The sequence below is a fragment of the Salmo trutta genome, chromosome 10 (genome assembly GCF_901001165.1).
Source record: "Salmo trutta chromosome 10, fSalTru1.1, whole genome shotgun sequence".
NCBI lineage: Eukaryota > Metazoa > Chordata > Actinopteri > Salmoniformes > Salmonidae > Salmo > Salmo trutta.
The window spans coordinates 23,598,251-23,615,588 of NC_042966.1; the positions used below are offsets into that span (position 1 = coordinate 23,598,251).

The window sequence follows — 17,338 nt, forward strand, 5'->3', positions numbered from 1 at the left end:
TGCAAATAAGAATTGCTCTTAATGGACCTGCCTTGTTAAAAAATATTGTTTTTAAGACATCGAGCTGGTTTTCCGAACCCAGAATAGGCTTAGCATTGGACTGAGAAGCATGCTCAATGGAAATTCTTCATTGCAAGAATTGTGCTAGGACTGTCGGAGGGGAAAACTATCTGTTATAGAGCGGTTTGGATCTCTTATTGGTCTATTAACTAATTTACTGCCTAGTGATGTCACCAGGCAGACCCAAACTCCATCCCACCAAAACAGGCTGTAATTTCAGCCGGTCTTTTCAAATCACTCTTACATTAAAAAGGGCATTATCATCATTTTCACAGTATTACTCCAACCTCAATGCGGAGATCGATATATAAAAACACAGGTTTCACCTTTTTAACTGCACTGGGCCTTTAACTTGTATGGGTATAATATTACCGAGTACATTTTACTTGTTACAGTAAGGTCTAAGTGCTTAGTGACATGTTATGAGAGCATCTCTCGGTGTTGAGATATTTATCACTTGTTTCTTTCAATGAACAACACATCTTCAGACAGTAACCTAACATGCATCTTAGTTTCTAATACGAATATATTTTACTCCATGAACTGCTGTGTTAAACATATCTATACAAGTTTCTTAAGCCTCATTTTACATATATTTCTCTGTTTGTCTTCCACTGTAAGGACTTTGTTACAGCTGAGGTGTTTGTCGGGTAAACCACGTTGAAATGGACAGTAGTAATAGTGAGGATATTAACGTGTCACGTGGCTGCTAGAATGCTGTTTGTTTCAAATACCAAGTGTTAATGTATAAAAAAAAAATGAATCATCCGTCTGTTTATGCTGAGAAGTGGAGTGATAATGTTGCATTCTACAGATGGGAGTCTACAAAGATACACCAACAATACAAAACAGTATCTGAACGTAACCAAACAAAACCCTGCACAACTGTCAGGATCTTTTTAAATCTGAAAAGGGGATCCCTTAACATGTGACATTATAGCTAAACCCCAGCCCAGTCCAACCTACTGATTTGTAATATGGAGTACAACCTATTTTATACACGGAGTATACAGAACATTAAGAACACCTGCTCTTTCCATGACATGGAAAGAGCAGGGGGGTGCAACTCAATATTTAGGTTCTTTGTTTGGTATACTCAGTGTATAGTAGTTTTTTATTAAACTTGACACATTGGCATCTGAAGATGCTGTGAAATTGAAAATGGCCATATAAAAAGCTGATTACCCAATAATAGAATAGATAAACTCAGCAAAAAAAGAAACGTCCTCTCACTGTCAACTGTTTTATTTTCAGCAAACTTAACGTGTAAATATTTGTATGAACATAACAAGATTCAACAACTGAGACATAAAATTAACAAGTTCTACAGACATGTGACTATTAGAACTGGAATAATGTGTCCCTGAACATAGGGGGGGGGGGGGGGTTAAGTAGCAGTCAGTATCTGGTGTGGCCACCAGCTGCATTAAGTACTGCAGTGCATCTCCTCCTCATGGACTGCACCAGATTTGCCAGTTCTTGCTGTGAAATGTTACCCCACTCTCCCACCAAGGCACCTGCAAGTTCCCAGACATTTCTGGGGGGATTGCTCCTAGCCCTCACCCTCCGACCTAACATGTCCCAGACGTGCTCAATGGGATTGAGATCTGGGCTCTTCGCTGGCCATGGCAGAACACTGACATTCCTGTCTTGCAGGAAATCATGCACAGAACGAGCAGTATGGCTGGTGGTATTGTCATGCTGGAGGGTCATGTCAGGATGAGCCTGCTGGAAGGATACCACATGAGGGAGGAGGATGTCTTCCCTGTAATGCACAGCGTTGATTGCCTGCAATAACAACAAGCTCAGTCCGATGATGCTGTGACACACCGACCCAGACGATGACGGACCCTCCACCTCCAAATCGATCCTGCTCCAGAGTACAGGCCTCGGTGTAACGCTCATTCCTTCGACGATAAACGCGAATCCGACTATCACCCCTGGTGAGACAAAACCGTGACTCGTCAGAGAAGAGCACTTTTTGCCAGTCCTGTCTGGTCCAGTGATGGTGGGTTTGTGCCCATAGGCAACGTTGTTGCCGATGATGTCTGGTGAGGACCTGCCTTACAACAGGCCTACAAGCCCTCAGTCCAGCCTCTCTCAGCCTATTGCGGACAGTCTGAGCACTGATGGAGGGATTGTGCGTTCCTGGTGTAACTCGGGCAGTTGTTGTTGCCATCCTGTACCTGTCCTGCAGGTGTGATGTTCGGATGTACCGATCCTGTGCAGGTTTTGTTACACGTGTTCTGCCACTGCGAGGACGATCAGCTGTCTGTCCTATCTCCCTGTAGCGCTGTCTTAGGCGTCTCACAGTACGGACATTGCAATTTATTGCCCTGGCCACAACTGCAGTCCTCATGCCTCCTTGCAGCATGCCTAAGGCATGTTCACGCACATGAGCAGGGACCCTGGGCTGCTTTCTTTTGGTGTTTTTCAGAGTCAGTAGAAAGACCTCTTTAGTGTCCCAAGTTTTCATAACTGTGACCTTAATTGCCTATCGTCTGTAAGCTGTTAGTATCTTAACGACCTTTCCACAGGTGCATGTTCATTAATTGTTTCTGGTTCATTGAACAAGCATGGGAAACAGTGTTTACAGATCTTCATTGTAAAGGGTTTAAAGTTATTTGGATTTTTATGAATTATCTTTTCAGCACCCTGTCTTTAAAAGGGGACGTTTCTTTTTTTGTTGTTGCTGAGTTTAGTATTTTGATATTTTTGTCCAATGTTGAATTCTCTATTACAATGAAGTCACTTGATGACAAGTTTACCACTTATCCCAGCCAAACACACATTGCTCTGCTCTACAAAGGTTCGCTTTGCACTTGTAAAACTGTGTGTAGTCAGTATTGTCCTATCCTCTGTTTGTATCTTGTTCTGCCTGTCTGTGTGAGATCTTTGTATTTATGAATTCTAGAGATAGACACACAACCTCAAATACACAATTATGTCCATGAGCACCCTCTGCTGGGTATTTGTTGAATGTAAAACTTACGGATTTATTCAATACCTATTTTTCTGCCATTTTTCTACCTGGCTGGCTGGCTGGCTGGCTACACACACACAGTGTGTAGGTTATTTACAGTAGGAGATGGGCTTCTATCATATCTTCTATCATTCTATTTGGGCTTCGATCTAAAAGGTAGCTAGCAAATGTGAAATGGATTAAAATGACGAGTTGACAGCTGTATGAGTTCACCATTTACACAACATATGCTGCAACCTTTTGTCATTTTAATAGTTTGTTTCATATTGGCTGGCTTCCAACAATAGCTGAATTTGCGAAGCTTGCGAGCACCAATTCCGTTTCAGTGGTGTTTGCTATAATCTTTGCTACCCGGGTTAAATAAAGGTGAAATAAAATAAATAAATAAAAGTTCCCTTGCGACAATTTAGCTTTTGCAACGAGACCATTAAATATATTTAAGACAATGGTAGAAGAGAGTGTAGTTCTGTTCAGTTTGGACTCCAGTTTATCGCTAACCTTATCACAGGGACTTTGAAGCACTAACTTACATCATCTGCATGCTGATCTTGGAATAAATTGACGATAGCAAAGATTCCATCTTTGACGAGGCCACATAAATGGAATAGGTACTAGCTAGCTTAATAGTTAATATTTGCGCGCTAGCTCTGCATATTCAGCTAGTGTGTGTGCGCGATTGACTGGATTAACCTCACGTCAGTTACGTTCATTGAGTGCCTTTCAGACAGTGGATACGACCCCTCTGTTACCTGCCAACTAAGGAACTGGCAGTGGATCAAACCATTGTGAGGCAAAGGGTGGGGGGGTTGCAATCTTTTGAAACTTAAAAACGCGCTATTAAGTGTCTATAATCAGCACAATTGCTTTCATTGCGTATTATTAATATTATTTAAATGACATAGTTATGTTTCAGTGATATATTGGGGGGGACAAATCATATTTTTCCCAGGATGGGGGAGTCGTTTGTCCCCCATCCCCCCCGGGATTTCTGCCCCTGCATCTTAGGCAAGATTTGTGTTTACAGAACCCTAGCTGGGGGTAGTGTATTGGTGGTAGCCCTATGCCAAATAAACAACACAATTGGTAGTGTATCATGTTTTTTTTGCTGAGGTACAGCATCTGAGGGGTGCGTTCAAGGCTGTCTAATAACGCCCTCTAAGGGTCTTTGGGCGTAACACAACCCTTTGTCACTCTTTTGGCCAACACAGGGATGGTTTGTATTTTAGTATGATAATGAAAATCTTTTTTTCTCATTCTTCCCCTCTAATCAAGGACTCATTTAGACCTAAGACAAAAGGTGTAAGGTAAAACAGAGCAGTACCCCTGATCTAGGAGATAATCTCAAATATAGGGTGATAGACATTTACTAATTTATTAAATCCTCTTTGTGTCTTGAGGCATCCACAAGAGAGCCCCACTGCTTCCGGTCTGCGGCCTTCTTGGTTAGGGTTCCCCAGGTTAGGTCTCTTCCCCTCAGGTGTCCAGCGTTGGGCAATTGCAGTGTGCGCGTCTAGTGGTAGTCTACACACAGGTTAAGACATCAAATATATAAACTATATATACACCTTTTCTTTCCACACTTGAAAATGAAAGCACACAGAGTACAAGTACTTCATTTATTTACAGTTTTTAAAGTACACAAATACAGTGGCAAATACAAATGAGAGAAAGTAATATTCTTTCAGAGCTGGTAGCTTAGTTAATTACACATAGAAGGGTGAGTCAGTGATTGACCAAACTGCCCATGGGTCAAACCATAGGATAAAATGACTAGTCAGGAATCAGGCCTGCATTAAAGTGGTTCTATGGGGTGAACCATGGTAACGATTCAGCTGTGCAGCCCCTAAAAATACTAATTTTGCTAACTGAGGTTGAGTTGAATATCCCAAACTCTTGTTCCACACTCTTTGCTGAAGACCAGTAAAGAGATTTGGCGCGTTACTCTGCCCAGGTGTTGCTGACGCATGTCAGATCTTACAAAGCATGGATAGGTATTTAACGTATCAGCTAACCACATGTTATGGCGATCTCGTGCCTGACAGCAGTCGATGTGGCACGCAATCATTGGTTGATGCATGCAACGTCTGAACAGGGTAACGTGACCATTGAGTTGAACGTCAAAGACCATAGCCCACCCAAGAGAAGTGTCAATCGGTTCATTTATCAGGGGATAGACAAAGTAAACACAGATGTTTAGTTAAGTGCACGTGCCTCTGCTTGTAGTCACATCAGTGCAGAAACATTTTATTTCTCAAAACATGTACAAATAACACCAGTGTTCACATCATGGAGCCAGTAAGAAAATATAAAAATGTAAGTTCACAATCAATAAAACAAAATCATTGTTAAATGGCTGCCATTTTAAATTGACACTGTTAAGTCTCTCTGTGCGAGTGCTCTCAATTTTTGTGAATTTGAGGCACTCCAACTAAAACGATCCTGCACTTCATCTTTTTGGACAGACACAGCAAAAGCCTGGGCACGGACAATGATTATGACAAGCCCAAAACTGGACCGAACCAGACCGATTATAGGACAGTGATGTCACACTTTTGAGCAGACCCAATGTAAGAAACCCAACCCAAATTCACCTCAAAAAGTAAACATCTATATTACATGTATTTCACAGCTTAGAAATATTACAAATAACAGGAAATGAGCATGTAGATCTGTACATCTGTACAGTAGTCCATAAGAGACTGTCTTGGTTGGGGAGAAGAGGAAACCTTTACAGGGGCCCTCCTATAGATATACAACTTGAGCAACTTTGACCATAAAACCCCATCTAGAAATACAGATGAGAATTTCAGATGTGATTTAGAGTTGAAACCCTACACATCAGCAGGTCAAAGGGAGGCCGAGTGTTAAAACATGCAAATAGTATGTATTACAAATGTCTTTAGAGTTACAGACCAGAGCTGTGAAAAACAATAGAAACCAGCTGGTGGTCAGAGAAAAAAGATCTGTAAATAAGAACAAATGAAAAGCAGTACACCCAAAATGACCCATTTAAAACAGAGCCGCAATCTTGGATCAGCTCTTTTCATATCAGATTTATTATGTAGTAATGTACAATGGGAGTAGAAATGAGTGTCTTTATTGACAAAGTGCCATGGATGAGGAGTAGTAACCACGGAAATAACAATGGCAGTTGTTGTCGTTCCGTTTGTCGTTTCAGTCTTAAAGAACTCTGTTAGATCGCCATCACAGCGAAGACCACAGTCTCTGCACAGGCATGGAAAATGTCTCTGGGAAAAAAGGTCGCAGATCTGGTACTTATTTCTAAGTTTCTTTATCGAAACAATTGTAAGTGTTCAGGAGAGAGTACAGAGAAAGCTAGAAAGAGAGCATAGAGGGAGAGAGAGACCGAGTGTGCAAGGAACAAGAACTAGTGTGAAAGAGGGGAACAACCAGACACTGCCAGGTCAGGAGAGAGGTGGTCTTCCGATGGTTTCTGTAGTAGTTAGCGAGCTGGCTGCCGATTGGTTGAGCCAGGCTTGGCGCAGTCCTCTGCTGTGCCAGTGGCATTGTGGGTCTTGTCTCATCGAGGCGCTGCAGAGTGGAGGCCACCAGGAATCATGCCAGACACCAACTGAGGGTAGAAGAGAGAGGGGAGGGGTCAACTTTTATACTCACATACCTTTACAGCAGGCGGGGATCTCTGCTCTCGCTTCTCTGCATGCAATCTCCATCTTATTAAATATACTGAACTATACTTAAAATTATTACTCAATTTCATCTACACATCACCGCACCTAAATTTAAATAAAAATACCAGACGTGAAACATCAGAAGTTTCAAAACCATATCATGCATGAAGGCATGACAATAGATTAATATTGTCACATTGCTCAGCAGAAACAGCAGTATTTCCATGTAGTGCAGAAGATATGCTGAGGGTGATATAGTGTGAGAGATGAAGGCAAGCAGCGATGGGCCATATGGCCTCTGTCTGGTGTGTCATTCACTCATCAGAACAAGAAAACAAAATGCAGTATATTCTTTCAGACATAGAAAATCTTAACTTTAGCCTGGTGATAATTTCCAGAGACCTATGAAAAACCATGCAGCATTGAGCAGTGGTAAAAGCCAAGGGAGACAAGGGTTTGAAGGACACACACACACACACCCACCCACCCCTCTATAGGTAAGACTGGGGAGTTAGGAGCAGGATAGGAACCAATGCAGTCACATGCTGGAGAATGTCAGACAGGCATCACCACAGTCCAACCACTGCAACAAGTCACAAGCACTGTGCTGAGGATAGGTCACAGAGCTAGGTAGGGTAACAGCCAGAAATGGCGGAAATACTGGTTCCACAGGTGGGTTTGTTATCACAAGGTTGGAATGCACCGCTCCAGTTCTCAAGGGAGACAGTGTCAGATGCATCAGAATAACTGAGGCATCTGGTCCAATAGGACCTGGCAAGTCAGGCTCATTGAATGATCAATACGCAATGAAAGGGAGTAGGCTGGCCGGCTAACTAACAGAAAGTAGTTCCTTTTGTCATTATCTGCTAACATTGAAGCTACTTGTCTTAACTCCCTTTCATAGCGTATATCAGAGAGGAACGAGAGCCTGCAGACAGACAGTACTTCCCATTAGGACTGGAGGCGTGCATCCCTGGTGCTTCAGGACCCAGCGCCAGCCTCAGCGGGACTCACCCAGTGTGGCCATCGGGCCATCACACAAGGATATGGCGAGCATCTAGTTGGCGTGATTGTCGAAGGGAATGCTATTCTGAGGTTAGGGGAGGGAGAGAGAAGGCCATAGGTCAAGTCAGACAACTGGATCTGGGTCTGTAGTATGGCATGCTTACTATCAGACACCAATGTGTGGGAGATAAAAACTACAACTCCCATGATCACCTGGTGGAAACGTAAAGAGATCGCCAAGGAGAATAGGGAGATGTTGCCTAAGGAGAGTGGGGATATTTCGTTATAGGGTTCTCTTCAGTACCCTCAATCCTGGGGTGAATTTCCTTCCCGGCATCTTTTCCTTTAGTCTCGTTTGGCAGACTAAAGCCAGGGCCCTTTACTTAGCTAGTTGAAGTGCCTCCCTCCAATAAACCTCATGTTTATTCATGTCTTGAATCATGTTGATGCAAGCCAGGCCTTATTGATGCACTCCTAGACTTACAGCTACTCCTTATTGAGATCCAAAGTCAAGAGACATTCCTGTTTAGGTTTTGACTGTAGACAACTTTATTGGTTCTGTTCTGCATATTCCTCTGGAGGGGTGCGTCATGATGGGCGGTGGTCGTATGAGGTCAGGGGCGTTCTGGTGAGGGCCGAGGGGTGCGTCTGGGGATGGGACGAGCTTATACCTGTGAGGTGGACATGCGAGAGGTGTCCTGGTGTCCCGTCAGGTCGGACGAGGAGACGTTAACGGGAGCTCCGCGGTGAAGCCGCATGCTCACTTTTCTCTCCCGTTCCATACCAGACGCCGGTCGTGGAGACATGTTGGCTAGAGGAGAGAGAAAGAGACAGGAGAAACAAATACTTCCTGACCATGACAAGAGACAATCACATTATTATGTAAACCATACATCAAAGTCATTTAGGTGTGTGTGTGTGAGAGAGAGACACTAACCTGTGTGTGAGGTGGGTGTGAGGGGTGTAGGCGGCGCCGGATCCTGTGTTCCTCGGGGTCGTCCTGAGGCGGCCGGGAGTCCCCTGGTCCCAGGGTTCCTGCCGTGTCTCAGCCTATCCTCTCTGTCCCTCCGCTCCCGCTCCGCCTCCTCCGCTGCACGGTTGGCCCCCTTGGAATTAGGGGCAGTCAGAGGGGTAGAAATGGAGACTAGATCAGAAAATGCCACTGAGGTACCATTGGCTAATGGTTAAGAGGATTATTAAGATGTGCAATAAAAACAGTATATGTTTAATAGATTGTTAATTAACAATGAATAGAGGCAGTACTCACAAACTTGAGCATGTTCCAGTCAAAGACATAGTCGTAGGAGAAGCCCTGTCTGTGGAACAGGTTTCTGAACAGCTGTCTCAGGTACGAGTAGTCCGGCTTGTCATCGAACCGCAGAGAGCGACAGAAGTTCAGGTAGGTGGAGAACTCAGCTGCGAGGAGGGAGAAAAGTGTTAGAATCCTTTATCATCATACTGTAGGGAAACTCTTTCACATTTTATTTTACAGGGTCACAGCATGGCCTCTGAAGAGGTGCAGGAACATTACAGACAATCCTACACTGTTATAGATATCCATACCTAAGCACAGAGTAGGAGTGTGTTTGTCCAAATCAACTATGCTAAAACCAGGAATGATAAATCAGACTACTTACAGGGGTATCCCTTGCAGAGCACCTCGATAGGGGTGGACATCTTCTTCTCGCTGATGCGTTCGTACTTCTGCCTCTTGGTGGCGGCCTTGAGGCCCTGCCAGGGCAGAGAGCCCAGGTTGAAGTACATCAGGACGTAACCAAGAGACTCCAGGTCATCACGACGAGACTGCTCTGTAGAGAGAGGGAGGGAAGGAGAAAATCACACACTGGCCCTGTTTGAACAGGGTGTGTGTGTGAGACCAATGTCCAGGTGTGTGTGTGTGACCTACCTATCCCCAGGTGTGTGTTGATGGATGCATAGCGCGCCGTGCCGGTCAGGTTCTTGTTCTCGCGGTAGGGGATGTGCTGGTGTGTGCGGGCGTCGCGGTACTTCTTGGCCAGGCCAAAGTCAATGATGTACACCAGGTTGCCCTTCTTGCCCAGACCCATCAGGAAGTTGTCAGGCTTCACATCTCTGTGGATGAAGTTCTTAGAGTGGATGTACTCAATACGGCTGATCTGAAAAAAGAAGAGTTTTTTTTCACATACATAAGAGTAGGAGTGGACACTACTCCTCCTGGAGAGCTTTACTTTGCGCTTCTAATTTGCTAACAAATAATAGCTAGCGAACATGCAAGCAAATTTCATAGCATATAGTGGTCATAACTTCAGAAGATACAAGTGGAGCTGAGTATTTAATGCTGTTGGTGAACACCAGCTCCGTCTGCTGTGTCTCACCATCTGGTCAGCCAGCAGCAGGACAGTCTTGAGGCTGAACTTGCGGGAACAGAAGTTGAACAGGTCCTCCAGACTGGGGCCTAGCAGCTCCATCACCATCACGTTGTAGTCTCCCTCTGCTCCACACCACTTTATTGTAGGGATGCCCACTGTAAGGGAAGAAACACACATGGGAGGTTAGAAGTGGGAAAGCAACTGATGACTTCAACTTAATCATGGTCAGTTAATCTGTTTTTAAACCCATCTCTAGTTCACTCAAATCCCATTCTCTATTGGGTTTAATGTGATTTCCTGTGTGGTGTTTCACTGGCTCTGTGATCGGATGACAGGTTCCACTGAGTCTACTCTCTCAGGCTGCTGGCTGGCATGACTGGACTGACTGACTCATGTGGATGATTGCCTGCCTGCTTGTCCAGCGATGTGAAAACCACATTAACATGGGGGAAGGTGGGGTGGGGGGGAGCACGAGAGCAATGGAGGGGGTAGATAGGAGAGAAAGAGGAGAGGAGTGGGGAGAGAGAGACTGATAGCCTACAGCAAGGCCTGGCCCATGTATAATGGTTTAGACCCAGGTCTCACCTCCTCCCTGCATCATCTTGTAGATCTTGCTCTCGATGTGGAGCTGTGGGTGCTTGGTCTTCACACATTCCAGCTTGATGGCCACCTCCTCTCCCACTGAGATGTCTGTGCCTGGGGGACAAAGAGAAGGACTATCGATACAAATGTATGGAGATGAATAGAGAGCAGTCAATTACTGATTTTGGTTCACAGAGCATGATTTATGCTTAGAAATGTTTACGGCCTGGATGTTTTATTCCTGACCACGAAGGGAGTGGAAACTCTGGGCCTTTGTGATGTGCATGTCCCTGCTGACTGAGCATTGCAGCACAGACGGGGGATACACAGTGCATTCGGAAAGTATTCAGACTAGGGTTGCAAAGGGTCGGAAACTTTCCGGTAAATTCCAACATTTTCCCAGACATTTTCCATGGGAAGTTAAGCCCGGGAATTTTGCTTAAATTCATTGAAAAAGTTAGCGTATAACAGTGAACCTTTTCGTGGGATACACACAAGGCAATTATTGTAGCATATTTTGGTTAAACTATCCCCAATTCAATGGAATTGCAACCCTCTGCATGCACAGTACATTCTTCCATCACATGTACAGCGGATTGTCAAGATCTTGCACACTAATGAGATGCTATTGAGCCCACACTACTACACTGTCTGAGCCAAGGACTACATGCTTTCTGGTAAGTTTTGATTACAATACTGTGTGGGGTGAACATATTTTATATGACACATGATTTTTTGTTAACTAGTAAATAATAGCCTACAGCAAAGTGTGTTTAAATCATTTCTAACTTGTTAACAAATTCTGCTAGTTAGTTTTTGCTACCATGTGGGTTTTAGCTTGCTTGAGCCTGCTAACTGAGTGTTAATTCATTTAAAAATAAAAAAAATCTTACAAAGGAGTTGTTTAACTGCTTAACTATTTATCTGTACATGGAATTGCATGTGTTTTTTTTTTTACTCCTTTTTTTCCAATCTTTACAGGAAAAAGTATGCCGGTATGGACAGCCCCATCAAGAGGATCCTCCTGGATGATGTATTTTGGGAGAGAGTGGTAAGCAACCTGAAACCTACAGCAGTAGCCATTGCACAGATTGAGGGAGACAATGCCATCCTGTCTGATGTTCAGACTCAGCTTGCTAACAAAGAGAAGAAGAGAAGAAATCCATACTGTCCTGCCCACTTCACTGTTGCTCCAAGCAGAGGAAACTGCAGTTCTGAAATATTTCAAAAAGCGTGAAGAGTTCTGCCTGAAGCCCATACACGCTGCATCGTACATGCTGGACCCCAAGTATGCTGGCAAGAGCATCCGGTCTTGTGCAGAGATCAACAAGGCCTATGGTGTCATCACTACCGTGTCTCGCCACCTTGGCCTGGATGAGGGCAAGGTTATTGCCAGTCTGGCGAAGTACACTTCCAAGCAAGGGCTTTGGGATGGAGATGCAATATGGCATTCGTGCCAACAATATTGTACAAATTAATATAAACAGAAATTAGCTTTCTGGTCTTAATTTAAAGTTAGGCATGAGGTTAGCAGTGTGCTTAAGGTTAAAATCAGATTTTAAGAAGATAAATTCTAGAAATAGCCATTATTATGACTCGAGCAGCTATAGGACCAGCAGAGCAGAGACTATAGAGGAACATTACAATATGTTTAATATGTGAAAAATGGTCCAAGGTGTTACATAAGACTCAGCTTGAAGAGCTACAATGTAAAACACACCTAGCCTGTTACTTTAGTACTGGGCCTACTTCTCTTTGCGCTGCTTGCAAAAGGCCCTTTTCATACAACGTGGGAAAAAAAGGGCAATATGAGTTTTATTTATTATTATTATTTTTTTTAAATGCATTGAAGATGTGCACATTTGCTGCGCTGTATGTTAGTAGTGAGAAACAGGGGAGCTTTTCATATCTGACATTTCATTTCAAAAGTAGGCTTACAGTCCATGTATGACTCAGACCATCTCCTGAAAAGCACTTTACTTAACACCTCCATGCACGCACTCACAATAACATGTTGAATGAATCATACATGTGGTTACATAAAGGGGAATGCATTAGTCCACACTGGAGAGCAGAGCAGAGAGGGAAATACAGCTGACTGGAGCTTCCCTTCCCCTCTGTGTGTGTAGGACGGCTCACCACACACCTGCGCGTGTGCCCCCCCCAAACTGACACCTGAGGAGTACCGCAGGAACACACAGGTGACCTAGGATGGGGGCAAATCCACCCCTCGCAGACATTATATTGTCTGTCCCATTACAAAGCCTATTAAAATGGATAAGAACTAGGCACTTGGGACTGACATCATTCATAACGGTTTAGCCTTCCAAAACATGGATTACTTCATGGGCATTGAGAAAATGCATAAGACTCAGCTTGAAGAGCTACAATGTAAAACACACCTAGCCTGTTACTTTAGTACTGGGCCTACTTCTCTTTGCGCTGCTTGCAAAAGGCCCTTTTCATACAACGTGGGAAAAAAAGGGCAATATGAGTTTTATTTATTATTATTATTTTTTTTAAATGCATTGAAGATGTGCACATTTGCTGCGCTGTATGTTAGTAGTGAGAAACAGGGGAGCTTTTCATATCTGACATTTCATTTCAAAAGTAGGCTTACAGTCCATGTATGACTCAGACCATCTCCTGAAAAGCACTTTACTTAACACCTCCATGCACGCACTCACAATAACATGTTGAATGAATCATACATGTGGTTACATAAAGGGGAATGCATTAGTCCACACTGGAGAGCAGAGCAGAGAGGGAAATACAGCTGACTGGAGCTTCCCTTCCCCTCTGTGTGTGTAGGACGGCTCACCACACACCTGCGCGTGTGCCCCCCCCAAACTGACACCTGAGGAGTACCGCAGGAACACACAGGTGACCTAGGATGGGGGCAAATCCACCCCTCGCAGACATTATATTGTCTGTCCCATTACAAAGCCTATTAAAATGGATAAGAACTAGGCACTTGGGACTGACATCATTCATAACGGTTTAGCCTTCCAAAACATGGATTACTTCATGGGCATTGAGAAAATGCAGTGTTTTATTTCTTTTTATAATCTACAGAATTGGCAGTCAAGTCTGTATGCTCTAGCAATTAAACACATTTGAACAAATTGTACTTCAATTGTACTTCAAACTATATGAACTCAACATAGGTCTATTGGTGTCAGAATGTTTTAATGTTTCAATATTTTCTAGGCTTGATGAAGAGGCAGGCAGCCTAGGAGAGATAAAGATGTTCTAGGCCTGGTTATACAATCCAGCTAGGGTGTCAAAAGGAAAACAACCACGCCATATCCTGAGTGGTTTAGAGCAGTGGTGGGTGGGCTGGGCTGGATTACCTTATTAAAACCACGTCTCTTATTGCAGGTTTACTCCTCTAAAAACATCTACTCAGCCCTACACGATTCATGTCTGTTGAGTTGGAACATTGAGCTTCGTTGAAGTTGGACATGCGGTTTCTCATCTGCATACTTGACTTGGCCTCTATTGGTTGACCCATCATCATATGTTGCTTGTTTGTTGTTCTTGAAGCGCTTTGAGATTCTATGAAAAGCACTATAGAAGTTTAATGACTTATACATGTGCAACACAATTCATATATCGACCATAACTGCAGCCATGAAAGAACATAGAAATCATCTACTTTTCCCAGTCAGTGTCTCTGAACCCGAATATGCACAAACAGTGCATTTAACAACTCAAAGACGGGAATAACATTTGCCACAAAATGTTTCCAGTCAGTATCCAAATGACCCAATCCTTTCAAAACAAAACATCCAACAAGCAACTGAGAAGCAAGTCAAGCAGCCTTTTGGCCTTACATGGGGTTTCGAACTATTTGTTTAGAAAAGGGGAAGAGGTGGCGGGATGGGGTTTGGAGCTGTGACTCGTGACAGGCTAGTACAGACAGACAGGACATAGATAGGGCAGTAGTAGGCGTTAAACATCTGACTTTCCCATATCATGTTACACACAGACGGTTTGTGAAACAACGACATGGCTGTTAGAAACTTTGCTGATGTCATCCACATCAACAATAAGCTCTTTCTGCCTGTATACACTAACTGCCATGTGCTACAGTAGTGCCAAGAAGCTGGACAATTGCGTCGAACCCTGTAGCTGGACGAGATGTGCTCCTGCTTCACCTCAACCAGAGGAATTCCTACAGTCACTTGAAAACGCATACAATGAGGATAGGACATACACCAAATTCAAAACCTCTGAGGCCCTGTAAAAACCCATTTAGCATAGGAATACTCCTCCCTATTACGCATAGGAAAACATGACTCCACGAAGCATACCAGCATTATGACAACAGTTACAGTTATGGCATGACAAGATTCAAACTCACTCATACAAAAACAGGAAGTGTTCAGTGACCTATATGTCGAACTGCTTTGCTTTATCTTGGCCAGGTCGCAATTGTAAATGAGAACTTGCTCTCAACTTGCCTACCTGGTTAAATAAAGGTAAAATAAAATAAAAATATGACAAAAGTATGTGTAAGCTAAACCCTGGTGATGATAACATCAGAATATAATTTCAGTTGACCGCTGACTGATGATTCTGGACCACTGGAAAAAAAACAGAGGGCCCAGTCTCTAAACACACACTAAAAACACACCACACACGCAACAGTCAACACAACTGCTAAGGGGAGTTGATCCCTGCCAAGGCTGAGTGACAAATAGTTGAAACTAGCCACAACAATGCATTACAGCAATGTTACCTTAAACTAGACAGAAATACTGTCATTGATAGTAGCTTGCCTAAATTCTAAGACAGCCACAGCAGCAAACAAATGGAAGCTACAGGACAGTACACTTGTACTGTGACTATAAAATGGGTAACTAGTTCAGAACTTCACTATGCTTCATCTTAAAAATGTGGGCAAGTGCCACTGCCTGGAGGGCAGAGCAGAGAACAGGGTATTTGGCTAGCTCTACTGCAGCTAGCGAACTGCCCTTCATCCCTTGAAATTTGACAGATGGGATGTATACTGGCAAACTCAGTTGGGGTGGGTGACTTGCTCTTCAGTATGTCTGTCAAGTGAACTCTGCCTTTAAAAAAGCCTCTATCCATCCATGATCCAGCAGGGTCATGCCTATGCTGTTTGAAAACCAAACCTTTAGTAGACATGAATAACAATCAAGCAGTTTCCAGATTACATTGACTAGATAGATAGTCATCTCTGAATTACTAATGACAATTAGGCCTAGCTGGTTACCTGCTTGGCTTTAGCTGTCCTGCTGTTTTGTGAAACTGTCATGGGCTTTGCTTGGATAGAGACATCTCAATTTGACAAGCTAACTTAGCTAGCTAACGTTAGCTGGTTAGTGGCTATTCTAACGTTATTTCCTCATGGTAACTGTATATAGCTAGTTAACGTTACTGGCTTGCCAAAGGGACAAGAGGTGCTGAGAATTGACAGCTTGTTTTATGTTATTCACAATCCAAGCAACATGGTTAAAGTACAACGTAATGTTAGCAAGTTGAGCTAGTTCATCAGGTTAGTGACGGTGTTTGGTAGCTAGTACAGTAGCTAACGTTAGCTAGATTAAATGTTCAATTGACATTACCTAGCTAGCCAACTAACTAGCATACGGTAACGTTATTGTGTAGCTAATATTGTTTAGAATTTAGCTAACTAACGTTACTCACCTAAATAGATGTCTCCAAAGGATCCACTTCCAATTTTCCTTCCCAGCCTGTATCGGTTTCCCACTCTTAATTCCATGGTTCAATGTTATTCTTACGAAGCAATCTTCAGAATGTGTTGTTTTGAAAAATCCACCCTGGTGTTTCTGCTCTCTTTGGTTGGTTACCTAACCACCCCAAATATCACCTTACTTTGCTGGTATACAAACTCCTTTATTCAGACGCCCCCCTCCCCTGAATAATAGAAGAAGATGATTCAATTCCTTCTGTAACAATCCAACTTTCACCATCCCTTTTATAACTATATCTTTTTCAGAACACAACGATATCGGTATTGCCGAAAGCTTAGAACGTGTAGACTATGTTCTTGCTTTTTAAAATATAATCTTTCCCGAAATGAAGCAGGATGGAGACGGATTTTGATGGAAGCCTCCTCAAAAAATTGCGTCTTTCCCACTGTAGGATTGTCCTCCGTTGTGGACTGGCTGTTACCTGTGACATCACTTGTCCTAGCAACCCTGCGCAGCTCACATAAAAAGACACGCTGCATTGGTCTTTGGAAATGATAAATTATTCTAGTGTTTAGACCTACATTGTATCAAGAAAGACAAGATTGATACACTGAATAAAACAATCAACCCAACAATACTAAAGACATACCAACATGTTTATAAACAGGGCTTATACAGTCTTTTCATTATAAAAATAAATATGGGCAATGATGGTGAAACTGAAAAAAATTAGAGAGTGAATATGTTGAAGTTGCCCCCAACTAAGGCCATTATGCGCCCCAAATGGCACCATATTCCTTATTTTGTGTACTACTCTTGACCAGAGACCTATGGGTCATGGTCAAAAGTAGTCAACTGGGGAATAGGGTGCCATTTGGGATGTAGAGATTGATGTAAGGTGTTATGTGGTTCCTCCTAATTAGGTTAGGATTTTTGGGTCCCACTGGCGTGATGTCACAGTGGCTAAGGCAGGGATGTACTGTGACCTGAATTTGAGGCCAAATCAACAGAGAGGATAACAACAGA

The 17,338-nt window shown here is 43.2% G+C and overlaps 1 protein-coding gene across 5 annotated transcripts; it reads right to left on the minus strand.

The window, feature by feature from the left end:
- Positions 1-4,645: 4,645 nt before the first annotated feature.
- LOC115201427 (casein kinase I) lies at positions 4,646-16,796 on the minus strand. Of its 5 annotated transcripts, none has more exons than XM_029765036.1 (10): positions 16,305-16,796; positions 10,632-10,742; positions 10,053-10,201; positions 9,605-9,833; positions 9,336-9,506; positions 8,966-9,114; positions 8,636-8,804; positions 8,370-8,509; positions 7,708-7,778; positions 4,646-6,635 (listed from the first exon to the last, which is right to left on the minus strand). In XM_029765036.1, exons 1-9 carry the CDS (start codon positions 16,378-16,380, stop codon positions 7,728-7,730), a joined length of 1,245 nt encoding a protein of 414 aa, XP_029620896.1. In that variant the 5' UTR covers positions 16,381-16,796; the 3' UTR covers positions 4,646-6,635; positions 7,708-7,727. The 5 variants fall into 5 exon arrangements, with proteins under 5 accessions (XP_029620896.1, XP_029620897.1, XP_029620892.1 ...); XM_029765037.1 differs by having other exon boundaries at positions 7,708-7,783; XM_029765032.1 differs by having other exon boundaries at positions 8,636-8,822.
- Between the last annotated feature and the right edge of the window lie 542 nt (positions 16,797-17,338).